At 50.7% G+C, this 13,047-nt stretch overlaps 1 protein-coding gene across 1 annotated transcript in view; it reads left to right on the plus strand.

The window, feature by feature from the left end:
* MYO18B (myosin XVIIIB) overlaps positions 1 to 13,047 on the plus strand; it is a 223,757-nt gene that overhangs the window by 89,226 nt on the left and 121,484 nt on the right. Inside the window, exons 23-25 of the mRNA XM_070769757.1 lie at positions 2,120 to 2,248; positions 4,131 to 4,274; positions 5,939 to 6,028. Of these exons, the coding sequence (XP_070625858.1) occupies positions 2,120 to 2,248; positions 4,131 to 4,274; positions 5,939 to 6,028 (363 nt within the window). The remainder of the gene's footprint in view (positions 1 to 2,119; positions 2,249 to 4,130; positions 4,275 to 5,938; positions 6,029 to 13,047) is intronic.

A 13,047-nucleotide genomic window follows, 5' to 3' on the forward strand; every position in this document is an offset into this window, starting at 1 on the left:
AAAAAAAAAAAAATCACGATTCTACAGAGGCGATGACTTATTCCCATTCTGTGTATGGTCGTTTCCAATTATCTTTTTAATGAAAGCTTCATACTTAATCAATAACAGCTTTGGCAGCGCCTGCCGACTTTTGTAATATACGGACTAGTGCTGTCATCACTTTGATCATTGATTTTTTTTTTAACAGCGGCTTTTGGGACTCACTAGCTTGTGAAATTAATACAGTCATTATTGAGGCAATCTGATAGGTAATGAGTCAATCGCGTCTTTGTTTCAACGAGGCTGATTGTCTTGGCAGCCCGGCTCATAGGAAGTGTTGTGTAAAGTGATGGAGGGTTACAGAACAGAGTTAATTAGCAGCAATGGGGTGCGCTAATCTCCACGTTCCCTCCGAGGAAAGGTTTGCCGCGGGGCTGGCCGAGTGGTTGGTCATGGTTACAGAAAACAGGTTTAAGGGGATGAAGACTCGCCGGAGACCCTTGGTTCCCCCTGGAATCAGATTACTGTTCGGCCACATACCCCTGATGTTTGTGTACCACGTGAGCCAGGAAATGAAAGCTCCTCATGCCGACGATGTGAATGGATGCAGGAGGTGGACTCGAGGTTCCCGGATCAAGTCTCAGCTTTGCTGCTCACCAGCCACGTGAACTCGAGTTAAAATGGGACATAGGAGAAGAGCTTCTCAAAATGCAGATGCCATGCAAATGTTAATTACATTCAGTGACAACCATGGTCTCCTCTGGAGTCAGAGAGGGAAGTTAATCCCCGTGTTACCATTTGGCGGTAGAGGATCTGGGCAAAAGCATGCCTTTTTTAGCCCTAGGTTCTCCCTCCATCACATGTGGGGATTGGACACTCTCCTGGTGGTCCAGTGCTTAAGACTTCTTGCTGCCAGTGCAGGGGGCTGGGGGTTGATCCCTGGTTGGGGAATTAAGATCCCACATGCCACACGGTGCAGCCAAAAATGATTTTTTAATGGGGGGGAGGGGGGTTGTGGTAACTACCATTGCAGGGGAGGGGGTTGTGGTAACTACCGTCTCAGACTCTCCATGTCAGGTGTTTTGCCTGCATATCAAGCATCTGGTTCAGATCCAGAACTTAGGAGGGCTCCGTCCGTGTGAGCCATTAACGGATAATGCCGCAGATTATCTGACAGTATCAGCGATTAAGATGGTGCTCTCCAGCGGCTGGCCACCTTTGGGGCTACAAACCGAATCTGGTGAAGTAACGCAAGAGACTGTGCTCAGAAAATGAGCGGCATGAGCGCGTCTCTTCTTTACCTGTGGGGAGGTGACACCAGCCGCAGTGACCCCAGCACCTTGGCCAGGGCAGGCCTGGCCCCAGAGCTTCAGGCTCACTCTGAAAACCCTCCGCTGTTCCCCGGAGTCTCTGAGGGACAGCCCTGTGGGAGCCGAGAACGCACTAATCACTTTGCCACGGGAGCCCGCATCCGCTATTGAGAGCTGAGGCCCAGAGCTGTGAGCCTCCAGCTGTCTTCCACTCTATGCCTGTGTGCCTCCACAGGCGGCTCCAGCCTGGCCCCGGCCTCTTCTGACTGAGGAGGGCTGCCCCCACTTCCCCGCATTCTCTGCCCCTCCTTCTGAGGTAGGACCGAGTGTTTCTGGGGCAGCTCTTCTCTCCTGGCCAGCAGCACTTGTCAAAACAGAATGCATACTCAGGAATGCCACCCAGCCCGCTGGTTCTGCACCCCCTGGGGCAGGGCCTGGGAATCCTCATTGACCACACTCCCTGGGTGGTGCAAGGACCCGGAGACATGAGGGGCTTCTCAGCAAACGTGCTTGAGTCCCCCTAGGGATTGTCTGGATTCAGCAGGTCTGAGGTGGGGCCTGGGATGCTGCATTTCTAACAACCCCCCGGGTGGTGACAGTGACCACACTCAGGTGTGTGGGCCACACTGTGGAGCCCTGGGGGCCAAGAGAAGGGAAAGAGGAGGCCTCAGGAGACAAGGTGCTTTGACCATTTAGAACCCCGGTCCAGGGCAGCTGCTCACAAACATTTTGGTTGGACTCAGGAGAAGTGGGGCTGAGCTGCAGCCCCTCCCACATGAGACAGTCTGATGCATTTGTGGAGAGTCACCTGCAGCCTTCCCTCCCTCCAGGTCTTCCTCAAGGCGGGCGTGGTGTCCAGGCTGGAGAAGCAGCGGGAGAAGCTGGTGTCTCAGAGCATCGTCCTGTTCCAGGCGGCCTGCAGGGGCTTTCTCTCTCGCCAGGGATTCAAGAAGCTGAAGGTGGGGGCGCTGAGTGTCGCGTGAACCTGGCAGGGGTGTGGGATCTGGAATAGCGTCCTCCACACTGGTCCAGGGGCTGTCATCCCTGCTTCTCACACTTGCGCTTGTACACGAATGTCCAGTGGATATTGTTAGCGTGCAGATCATGGTCCAGTGAGTCTGGGGTGGGCAAGGAGGTCTGCCCATCTCCCATGCTGGTGCCCACACTCTGTCCAGGTGATCAGACTTTGACGGATACTTTGTAAGATGATACAGCTGTTTCTAGGATGTTGACATGAGTTTGAGTAAACTCTGGGAGCTGGTGATGGACAGGGAGGCCTGGTGTGCTGTAGTCCATGGGGTCACAAAAAGTTGGACACTTCTGAGTGCCTGAACTAACTGAACTGACATCAAATCACCACTGATGAGAGCCTTGGTCAGGATGTCCAGAGGTTGTCCAAGCCCTCCTGGGCTGGAAATGATTTGTCTGTCCCATCTCTGGGGAACTTGGCTGCTGTGGACCAGCAGACAGGGCATGGGCAGGATCTGTCCACGGAGGCCTTTAGAACCAGAGGGCAGGGTCAGAGTCTGCAGTCCTGAGCCGCGCTAGGCCACCATCCTCAGAGCTCTCCAGAGCTGAGTCTCCTCTCTGCAGCCTGCACGATGCAGAACACAGCACGGCTCTAGAGGCAGACAGGAAGCATGTTTGAATCTCACCTCTACCACGTAGTCGCTGAGTGGAGGTGACGTGAGGTAGCATGCATGTAGTACAGGACATACCACATGTAGCTGCTCGGTAATAGTACCAGCTGCCGCTGCCCTAGTGTTGCTAATTACTGCCACCAGCACAGAGTCTTAGTGCACGTGCCCCCAGCTTCTGTGAACGTGTAAACTCACAAATACGTACTTGGTAAGAATAGAAAAAGGCAAGAAGATTAATAATGAAAATACTGTGAGCTGTCTCACCAGCCCGTTGTGCTCAGGTAGTTTATGCCGTGGATCAATTTGAAACAGGCTAAATTAAGAGCCTGGGCTCTACCTGCAGCGACACTGCAGGGGTTCAGATCCTGACTCCACCTCCAAGAAGCTGTGTGACACTGGACAAGTGACTGTACCACTCTGTGCCTCAGTTTTCCCATCTGTAAAACGGGGATGATGATAACACCTACCTTCATAGGGCTGTAGTGAGGACTGAGCTGCTATAACATGCTCCAGGTGGTGTCTGGCCTGTGGGAGGCGCTGTGCCAGCTGAGCAAGCCTTGGCTGTTGTGATGGTGGCTTCTTACTTAGCTTGATTCCCACCTCTGATTAGAATGACCTAGGTCAGTGGTTCTCAAAGTGTGGCCCCCAGACCAGCAGCATCCACATCAGCTAGGAGTTTGTGCACAATGCAGATTCTCGGGCCCTGCCCCGGGCTCACTGAATCAGACGCTCTGGGCTAGAGCCCAGGCACCTGTGTTTTAACAAGCCCTCCTGGAGATTTGATGCACACTCAAGAGTGAGAAGCGTGGACTTGTGTTTAAATGCACTGGAACTGGTATCTCTTCCTTAAATATCAACCGACAGCATCATTATGGCCACTGCTTCTTGTGGGCAGGTTTCAGGGATTTTCCAGGAGTTTTGCCTTGCACAGTGACTTTTGTGCCTAATCCGCATGTGAGAGTTGACCCCGTTGTATTATATTTCTACTCCTTATCCTATTGTTATTATTAGTTATTCCAGACTAAATTGTGGCCTGATGCTGAGAGCCTGACTCCATTAAAGGAAGCCTTTTTTTTTTTTTAAGTTCCCCATCCCTTCCACTAAGGATAAACCGATATCCTCCAGCCCCCTTGCCCACCGCCCTCTGCCTCCTTCAGCTGAGCTGGGAAGGGCCCTCAGTCTGCACTCTCATCCCCTGCAGATTCACCGGCTGGCCGCCCGGTGCATCCAGAAGAACGTAGCTGTGTTCCTGGCGGTCAGGGACTGGCCGTGGTGGCGGCTCCTGGGTTCCCTTCGGCCCCTGCTGAGTGCCACCATCGGGGAGGAGCAGCTCCGTACCAAGGAGGTGGGTCCACACGGTGGGCAGGGCGATCCCCACTCCCCCACCCCCTCCAGCCCGCTCCCTGGTGTTTGCATCCAGACTAGTGCCCCCAGCCCTGGATATTCTTCATCCATAAATGCTCCACCACTAGCCCTCACTGCCCCTTTACAGACATCCCTCTGCCCCAGCTGGAACAGCCTCCCTCTACCCGGTGCCCAGCTCCTCGGTAGGTGAGTGGGTGCTGGTCTGAGGCCGGCACTCCACCTCTCCTCCCAGAGAGGGTCTGTGGGAGAGTCCGTGAGCTGTTTATTTTTGTGCCTCTCAGAGGATACTCCCCCTACCCTCCCTTCAATCCCGTTAGCACCCACTTGATACAGGTAACTGTTCTGATTGTTTAGTCGCTCAGTCATGTCTGACTCCACGGACTGCAGCCCACCAGGCTCCGCTGTCCATGGGATTCTCCAGGCAAGAATACTGGAATGGGTTGCTATTTCCTTCTCCAGGGGCTGTTCCCAAACTGGGGATTGAACTCGGGTTTCCTGCCTTGGCAGGCAGATTCTTTACCAGTCAGCCACCAGGGAAACTGTTCTGGCTGGTTTCTGGGTTATCCTGCCTGTTGTTCCTTTTGGCAAAAATGAACAAATTCAGGCATATCTTGGAGATCGTGCAGGTTCAGTTCCAGGCTGCCAAGATAAATCGGATATCACAGTGAGTCACGTGAACTGGCTGACTTTCCAGGACCTATACAAGTCATATTGACGCTGTTCTGTAGTCTGTTAAGTGTGTAGTAGCATTTGGTCCCCCCACGATCTGCATACCTTAATTAAAGGATAATGCTTTTGGAAAAAATGCACCAATAGACTTGCTCACCGCAGGGTTGCCACCAACCTTCAATTTGTAAAAAATGCAGTATCTGCAGTACCCAGCACAATGAAGCAAGGTGTGCATGTACACACGCGGGCACACGTGCACACGTGCAGTACACACGCGTGCGCACACACACACACACACACACAGGACTAATGGTTTCTTTCTTACACAAAAGGTGGCATACTCTATATTCTTCTGCAACTTGCATTTTTCACTTCAAAATAGATTTTAAGAACCATGCCACATCCTGTTTTTGGATTATTTTTTAAACTTTTTTAGTTGAAGTATGTTTGACCTACAGCATTGTACATTTAAGGTATACAGCATGTTAATGTGCTGCATTTACGTATTGTCACATGGTTCCCGTTTTTATAGAAATCTTCCTTGTTCTCTCTTCATGGCCACATGGTCCTCCTTGGGGTGTGCGTTTTATGGTTCACTCCACTGGCCTGCAGGGGGTGAGCATTTCAATTGCTCCTGACAGTGGTGCTGTAAACCTCAGGACGACCCCCTGGCCGAAAGTGGTAATTGGGGAGGATGAAGAGCTGGGTGCCCCGTGTCACTCGGGTGTGCCCTGTCTCACTTGGGCATGCACCGTCTCAATAAACAGTGGTCTTGTTCCAAGGATTTGCATCCAGACCCTAGTCCAGGCTGGTATGGACCGGGCTTGCCTGAATAGAGATGATCATATTCAGAAATGGCCGTCATCACAGATGGGCTGGCTGCATCACCCACTGCATTTGCTGGCCACTCTTGACACGTATGGAACCTGCACCTCCAGTCCAGAATGGCTTCTGTTACTGTGTTTGCTTTTGTAGGCGGAGCTCACAGCGCTGAGGCAGAAGCTAGAGAAGGCAGAGAAGTCTCGGAATGAACTCCGGCAGAACGCAGACCTGCTGGAGAGCAAGGTACCCCCATCCCTCCTGCACGGAGAGGAGGTCTGTTGATGGGGAAGGTGACAGTGAGCCGGGCATGGTGCTCAGTCCCTTCAAGACTCCTCAGAATAACCCTGTGAGGTTCATGCCACTCCACTCCCCATTTTACAGAGGTGGAAACGCAGGCTCTGGGGTATTAAGTGCCTTCCCCCAGCCCCACAACCAGCAAGTGTAGAGATGAGTCTCAAAGCCACGTCATGTGGCTCCCAAGGGAAGAATTGCTTAAAGAAGTCACAAAAGCACAGCTCGCAGGGGAGAATGATCACTGTGACCCTAACAAGGTGATCAACTTCTGATTGTCAGAGCATAAAATAAAGACACACCATGTTCTTGAAGATGAAATTTACAACAAATGCAACTGACAGAGTAACCAGAATATGTAAAGAACTTCCTCAAATCAATTGGGAAAAGGTAAACATTCCAGTAAAAAAAAAAGTCGGGGGGGGGGGGCGGGCAAAAATTAGAAATTGGCAGTTCTCAGCAGGGAAACTCATTTTAGGAGTTTAAAGGATCAGGAATGCAAATGGCCAATAAACTCATGAAAAGACTACTAACTAGCAATCAGGAAATGTACATTAACAGCACAACAGGTATCACTTAATGCTTGAAATGGGCAAAATCCTGAAGTCTGATGTCGCCAAGTGTTGGCAACAGGAGTGCGTAGCAGCGGGAACTCATGCTGCTGGTATGGGTGTCAGTTGGTCTCGTGGCTCTTGAACAGTCTAGCGTCATCTCTGAGAGTTGGCGCTGCCTGTGCCCTGTGGCCCAGCCGTTCCACTTCCAGGCTCACATGCTGGAGAACCTCTCTCACAGAAATGAAAAGACAGGACGCTTTCAGCAGCAGTGCGTCTCATGTTGAAGAGCATAAGCACCCGAAAGGGCGTCTGTTGGCAGAATGGAGGAACACATCTTGTTAGACTAAAACCTGAGTTACCACAGTGAAAATGAATAAAGAGATGGGCAAACTATGGCCCACAGGGCAAACCCATGTCACCACCGGTTCTTTATAAATAAAGTTTTATTGGCACAGCCACGCCCATTCATTAGTGTGCAGTCTCTGGCTGCTTGCATGCTACAAAGGCAGAGTTGAGCAGTTTGTGACAGAGACTGTGTGACCTGCAAAGATTAAAAATATTTACTATCTGGCTCTTTATAGAAGAAAAGGCCTTTCAGCCAGAGATATAAGAACCAATTTGGATTGCCCTTAAAAAAGAAAATGCTGAAGAAAAAGAATTGAGTACTGTTGGCTTTTGCTGGTGAACCTAATTGCAATCCCTGCTAGCCATCAGCCAAACAAGCACTAATGTTGGCAGTGACACCACCCCAGCCGCGCAAGCACAGGAAGCTCTGGTTTTGCTCTGGACTGAGACAGTCTGTCACGCTGCCTCAGGACCTTTGCACTGGCTGCCTCTACCTTTCCTCCAGATCTGCACAGAGATGGGGGCATCACATGCGTCAGATCTAGCTTCAGACTTTTCAGTCCACACACGTCTTCCCTGACCACTTACGTAATATCACCCCCCACTTGACCTCCCTCCCCGTCACCTCCCTCTGTTTAATACCTGCAGCACTCCACCATCTGAAAGCTAGCTTGCACGTTTATCTACTTGGGGTCTGTCTCCCTCTGTTGGCCTGGAGACTTTGTGAGGACAGGGACTTTGCCTTGTCTCTGGCTGTATCCGAGGAGTCTGGTAGAAAGTCTATCACGTGGAAGGTACTCAGATACATCTGATGAACAAGGGTATGAAGAAGGGAATGAACGAGCTCCACCTGAACTTCAGCAGAACCCTGTGACGTACCAGGGCTTCCTGGAGACAGACAGCTGGGACTAGGGCAAGCCAAGCATTTGCCAAGGGGGCACAATTTAAGGGAGCCCTGAAAACCTCAGAAATCAAGATCAGGAATTCCCTGGTGGTCCACCCTCATGGTCAGGCGAGGGGCAGGGGCTCCTGGAAGGGAGGGTCTCCGGTGCACTAGGAGGAGGGCTGGGCTGGCCTACTGCCCCTCTCATGGACGAGACTGTGAGGAGGGGGAATGGCACCTGAATACCTTACAATACCTCCTCTGAGGCTCCAGAGAGCCAGTGCCTGACCCCTCTTGCTGGTAGTAGCCATGAGTAGAGCAGCAGAAGCAGTCAGAGAGCTGTGGGCTGGTGGGGAGTATCGGTGACTTCCCGGCAGAAATTCTTCCCACCAAGCTGACATTTTATGCAGTAATCCATCACGAGCTGTCACGTTGGACTTGGGGGTTTGCGATGTGTCAGCTGTTGCAGGAGACTTGGAGAGGAGGAGGAGGTGATTGTTTCTAGCATCTGGAGGTCCGCTCATGGGACACTGGTGGTAGAGGAGGGAGCCAGGCTTCTGAGGCCCAAACTACGCATGCTCGTGTCAGCACCTGCAGAATATCCTGCCTGGGCTCTTTAGTTTTTGTATAATACACAGTTGCAAAAAGGTGCATGAAGTCTTGAAAAAATAAGATAAAAATTTAAAGCTAAGAAAATCAGCAAAGGGAACCAAGAATCGAAGAATACACAAAATCAAGGAAAGAGTTAGAATATAGACCTTTACCATTGGCCTTAGACTCACTCTCAATACATGCCTTTGCCTGTGCTGTTCCTTCTGCCTAGAACGTCCCACTCCACCCTCCTCACCTGGTAAATGTCTGGTCATCCCTTCATACTTAGTTCAAGTGGTGCTTCCTCCAAGAAGCCTTCCTTGATGCTCTAAGGGTAGGTGGTGGTGGTTCCATCACTAAGTCAAGTCCAACTCTTTGCGACCCCATGGACAGTAGCCCGCCAGGCTCCTCTGTCCATGGGATTTCCCAGGCAAGAACATTGGCATGGGTTGCCATTTCCTTCTCCAGGGGATCCTCCTGACCTGGGGATTGAACCTGTGTCTCCACTTGGCAGGTGGATTCCTTCCCACTGAGCCACCTGGGAAGCCCACGGGTCCATTAGGCCCCCACTGCAGGCTCCTGGTGTTCCTGTGCTTCCCCTCACAGCACTGATCAGTGCCTCCTGATCACCTGCGTCCCAGCTAGACTGGGAGACCCTGTCCTTGGGAGGCCTCATCACATCAGCCCCGCCCCCAGTGCAGAAGAGACACAGAATGGGTGTGTGGAACTATTAAAAATGGGTTGAAATTTTGACACAGTGCTTCCTAGCAACCAAAGCAAAAAGAAAAACAGGATATTCCATAAGCATGTTGTGTCTGGGTTATATGCATACACACCCCCACACACCTCTGTTGCTTGAGCAGAGAGTAACTTTTCAGGATATGGAGATAATCGAGATATTAGAGGAGCTTCTCCCATGAAGCCTCATTAAAAGGGCCCTGAGGGCACTCACCTATATTCACACAGTAAATCTAGAAGGGGTCTGTAGAAATGCTTTTGGTAGTGTAACATTAAACTGCAAGTCAAGGGCGTGATGCCCCTACCACAAAGAGAATTCAGTCAGGAATCAAAGCTGAGCTTCATGCCGGAAGCACATTTAGATGACTCAGTGTTGGGATTTCTTCCTCTTCCTCCCCACCGCCTCCTCTTCATCTTCTTCCTCCTGCTTCTCTTCTTCCTCCTGCCTTTTAAACTCTATGTAACAGTCCAACATACAAAAAAAGTGTACACATCATAAGTGCAGCTTAATGAATTTTCACAAAGTGGGCGCACCAGTGCAGCCAGCACCCCGAGCGCTGGTTGCCAGTTCGCTCCCAGGTTCCCCTACCTCGTGCCCCTTCCAGCCACTGCCCTCCATCATTAACCACAAATGGACTCCTGCTACCAAAGAATAGCGTTTGCCTTTTTTCTGAACTTTACTGAGATTCATTGAATTTGTGTGTTCCTTTGTCCCTGGTTTCTTTGATTTGACATCGTTGGTGACGTCAGTGACTATGGTTCACAGACCCCCTCTGCTGTAGACTAGTCAATTACATGCGGACACCCATCCTTACCCTTCCTCTAAAGGAACATTCGACTGTTGCTATTTTTAAACTGTAAAGAACCAGCTTGCTCTGGACCTCCTGACATGTGTCTTTTGGTGCACAGATCATGCATGGCCGTTAGCACACTGGATGGAACCACTGGGTTTTAAGTTATTTCTGTGTTCAGTTTTTATGGATGCTGCAGGTAGCTCACTGCCGTGTTGGTGTCCATTTGTTCCCCGACGGCTGCGGGTGAGCCTTCTGTCTGCCCCACGTCTTCCCAGCACTGGGGATTGTCTGCCTTTTTCATTTAGCGACTGTGGCTGTTGCCCAGTTGTACCACCTTATGATTTTAATTTGTGTCTTTTCACGTGTTTTTGGCTATTTGGTTATCTTCTCTGACAAAGTGGTCTTTGCAGTCTTTCCTATGGCTTTTCTTGTTGATCCGTAGCTGTTCTTCATAAGCTGTGGATGTCTGGTCTGTTGTTCAGTGTGGACAACTATATAACCAATGTGGATCCCTTCCCCTCCGTGGCTTGTCTGCACTGAGGGAGTAATTTATTGAGTGTTTTCCTAAGCCCGGCGTCTCTTCAGGCCCGTCAGAGGGCAAGGAAGGGGTCCAGGCCTCCAGAACTCTCGCACCTGCGTCTGTTACAGTAGATGTGCTGCTCGTGCTTTGATTCTGTTTTTATCAATTCTCAGATGAATTATTTTCTCCCTTTGTACTTCGCTGAACCCAGTCAGCAGCCTCTCACACTAGGAACTGGCCGTGCATTCCTCTCTCATGTTCTAAACTGTGCATCTTACAATCAACGGCAGCTCAGATTTGGTGAAATGCAGCATGTTGGGGCCCAAGTAGGATTCTATTTGGAGAAAGGGCTCTAATTCCTACCTTCCTCCCTGCAAAGCTACTGTTGATTTATATTGGTTGCTTTTGCACTTGAAAGAGCATCAGAATCACCCATGAGTGCTAAGTCCACTTGGTCGTGTCCAGTTCTTTGTGACCCCATGGGATGAAGCCTGCCAGGCTCCTCTGTCCATGGGATTTCCCAGGCAAGAATACTGTAATGGGTTGCCATTTCCTCTTCCAGGGGATCTTCCCAACCCAGGGATCGAACGCGCATCTCTTATGTCTCCTGCGTTGGCAGGCGGGTTCTTTACCACTAGTGCCATGTGGGAAGCCCTCAGAATCACCCAGAGGAGCTGTTACCCCCGTAGCTTTCCTGGCTCCATCTCTCAAGGTTGGGCCCGGGAGGGAATCTTGGGGATCAGGGTTCCTCCGCACTTCTCCAGCAAGCCTCGAGGTGACCCTGGTGCAGAGGGTCGTGCTATGTTAGGGTAGTGGGGTTCTCCTCGAACACGTGTCAGAACCCCCAGGAGGATGGGTTAGGGTGTGAGTCGTTGGAGCCCAGCCTTCAAGACTCTGCGTCGGTGGCTTGGCACGGCCCTGGGGCTTTTGTAGTTCTAGGAAGTTCTCAAGTGACGCTGAACCTGCTTGTTCAGGGCCCACACTTAGAAATGTCAAGTTACAGAATAGGTACGAATTGTCTCCTTCTACTCGGTTCTTCAATCTTGGAAGGGAGCCTCTGTTGACAGTTGGAGAGCAGACACTCCTTCAGGGCTGTGCATCATGCAGCCCCCCAGCACCGTTCCCAGCGTCTGCACCCCACCTCTCGTCTCAGCGGGGAAACAGCCACAGAAATGTGGCTGGAACGTGGTGTGCCTCGTCAGCGAGAATGCCATTTGACGAGCCTTATTAAAAAGACAACGTTACTGCAAAATGATTTACGTGCTTCATTTGCAAAGGAGCCGAAGAGGAGATGAGGGGCCTCTGAGACGCCAGTTATAAATACTCTTCAAGCATGCAGGATCAGCCTGCATGGCCAGTGGGGTTTGTGTTTTTACAGGGAAGCAGCTTGACTGGGTCGGAGCACCAGGGAGGCTGCAGGAGCACAAGGCGAGGCCTGAGAGCGGGGTGGTGTCTTCTCTCTGGAATATGTACAGGACCTCCTTTATGGCAAAAGACGGAGGCCCATGTGCACCGCTGTCTGGCCTCATTAGCCCAAGAAGTTTCACTTCTGGGTGAAGAATCGCTGAGGGCACAGTGGGAACTGGAGATCTAGGGCAGACGTGCATTAGTGGAGCCCTGAGAGAGGTGGCTCCTGACGGCCGTGACTGTCTACTAGCAGGGTGGGCAAGGGACGTCTCACTGGGCCCCGTGGTCAGATGGCGCCCGAGCCTTGCCCTCGCCCCAGGTCTCCTGGCACCTGGTTCCGTGCTCTGGTGCAGCGCCAGGCCCCTGTGTTCCAAGGAGTCATCCTGAAAAAAGGACAGAGAGAGAAAAGGAGAGAAAAGGAAAAAAAGAATGACACGGGGAGACCAAGCTTCGGTGAGCGAGGCCCATACCTTTATTTTCAAAAGCAACTTTTATACCTTGACTTGTACATAGAGGGAAATGAAAGATGCAAAGTCATACAGAGTCAGCCCACACATTACATCTGTTTTGTCTTTATCGAAACCAGGATTTTTTCTACATACTTTTCCCATAAACAATGTTGTGTATAATATCTTCTGGCCTTGGAGGCCTGTGGACATTTTATGACCCTTTTTTGATAAAGGCTGATCAGCCAGAAAACTTGTTTTCCCTTCAAGTGTTTCTTCTTTATTTCTCTCAGCCTCAGAAAGTACTAAACAGAGTTACATTCTCACAGAGCAAAGGTGCAGTGGGTCACAACAAAAAAAGAACCAGTTAGCTCAAAGGTCTGATGTGGTTAATTCCCAGGGTGCTACTTGTTTTTCCTACATTCCAACTATGTTAGCCAATGCACTCCCAAGTGCACAATGGATAAGGGATGTGGGCACTTGGCAGCAAGCACTGGCCCAATAATGAAGCCCTTTACCAGTACTATCTATTCTAATAATTTTTCATCCCTTAAAGGACTCTATGCTCATCAGGACTTTTAGAATGTTTAGGCTTTTCAAGGTTGGGGAGTTGTGAACAGTCATGTGTGTTAATTGCAAGAGTATGGCTAAACCTGTCAGGCAAGCTAGAATGCCCACAGAGGGGTTTGAATT

The sequence above is a fragment of the Bos indicus genome, chromosome 17, assembly GCF_029378745.1.
Source record: "Bos indicus isolate NIAB-ARS_2022 breed Sahiwal x Tharparkar chromosome 17, NIAB-ARS_B.indTharparkar_mat_pri_1.0, whole genome shotgun sequence".
Taxonomy (NCBI): domain Eukaryota; kingdom Metazoa; phylum Chordata; class Mammalia; order Artiodactyla; family Bovidae; genus Bos; species Bos indicus.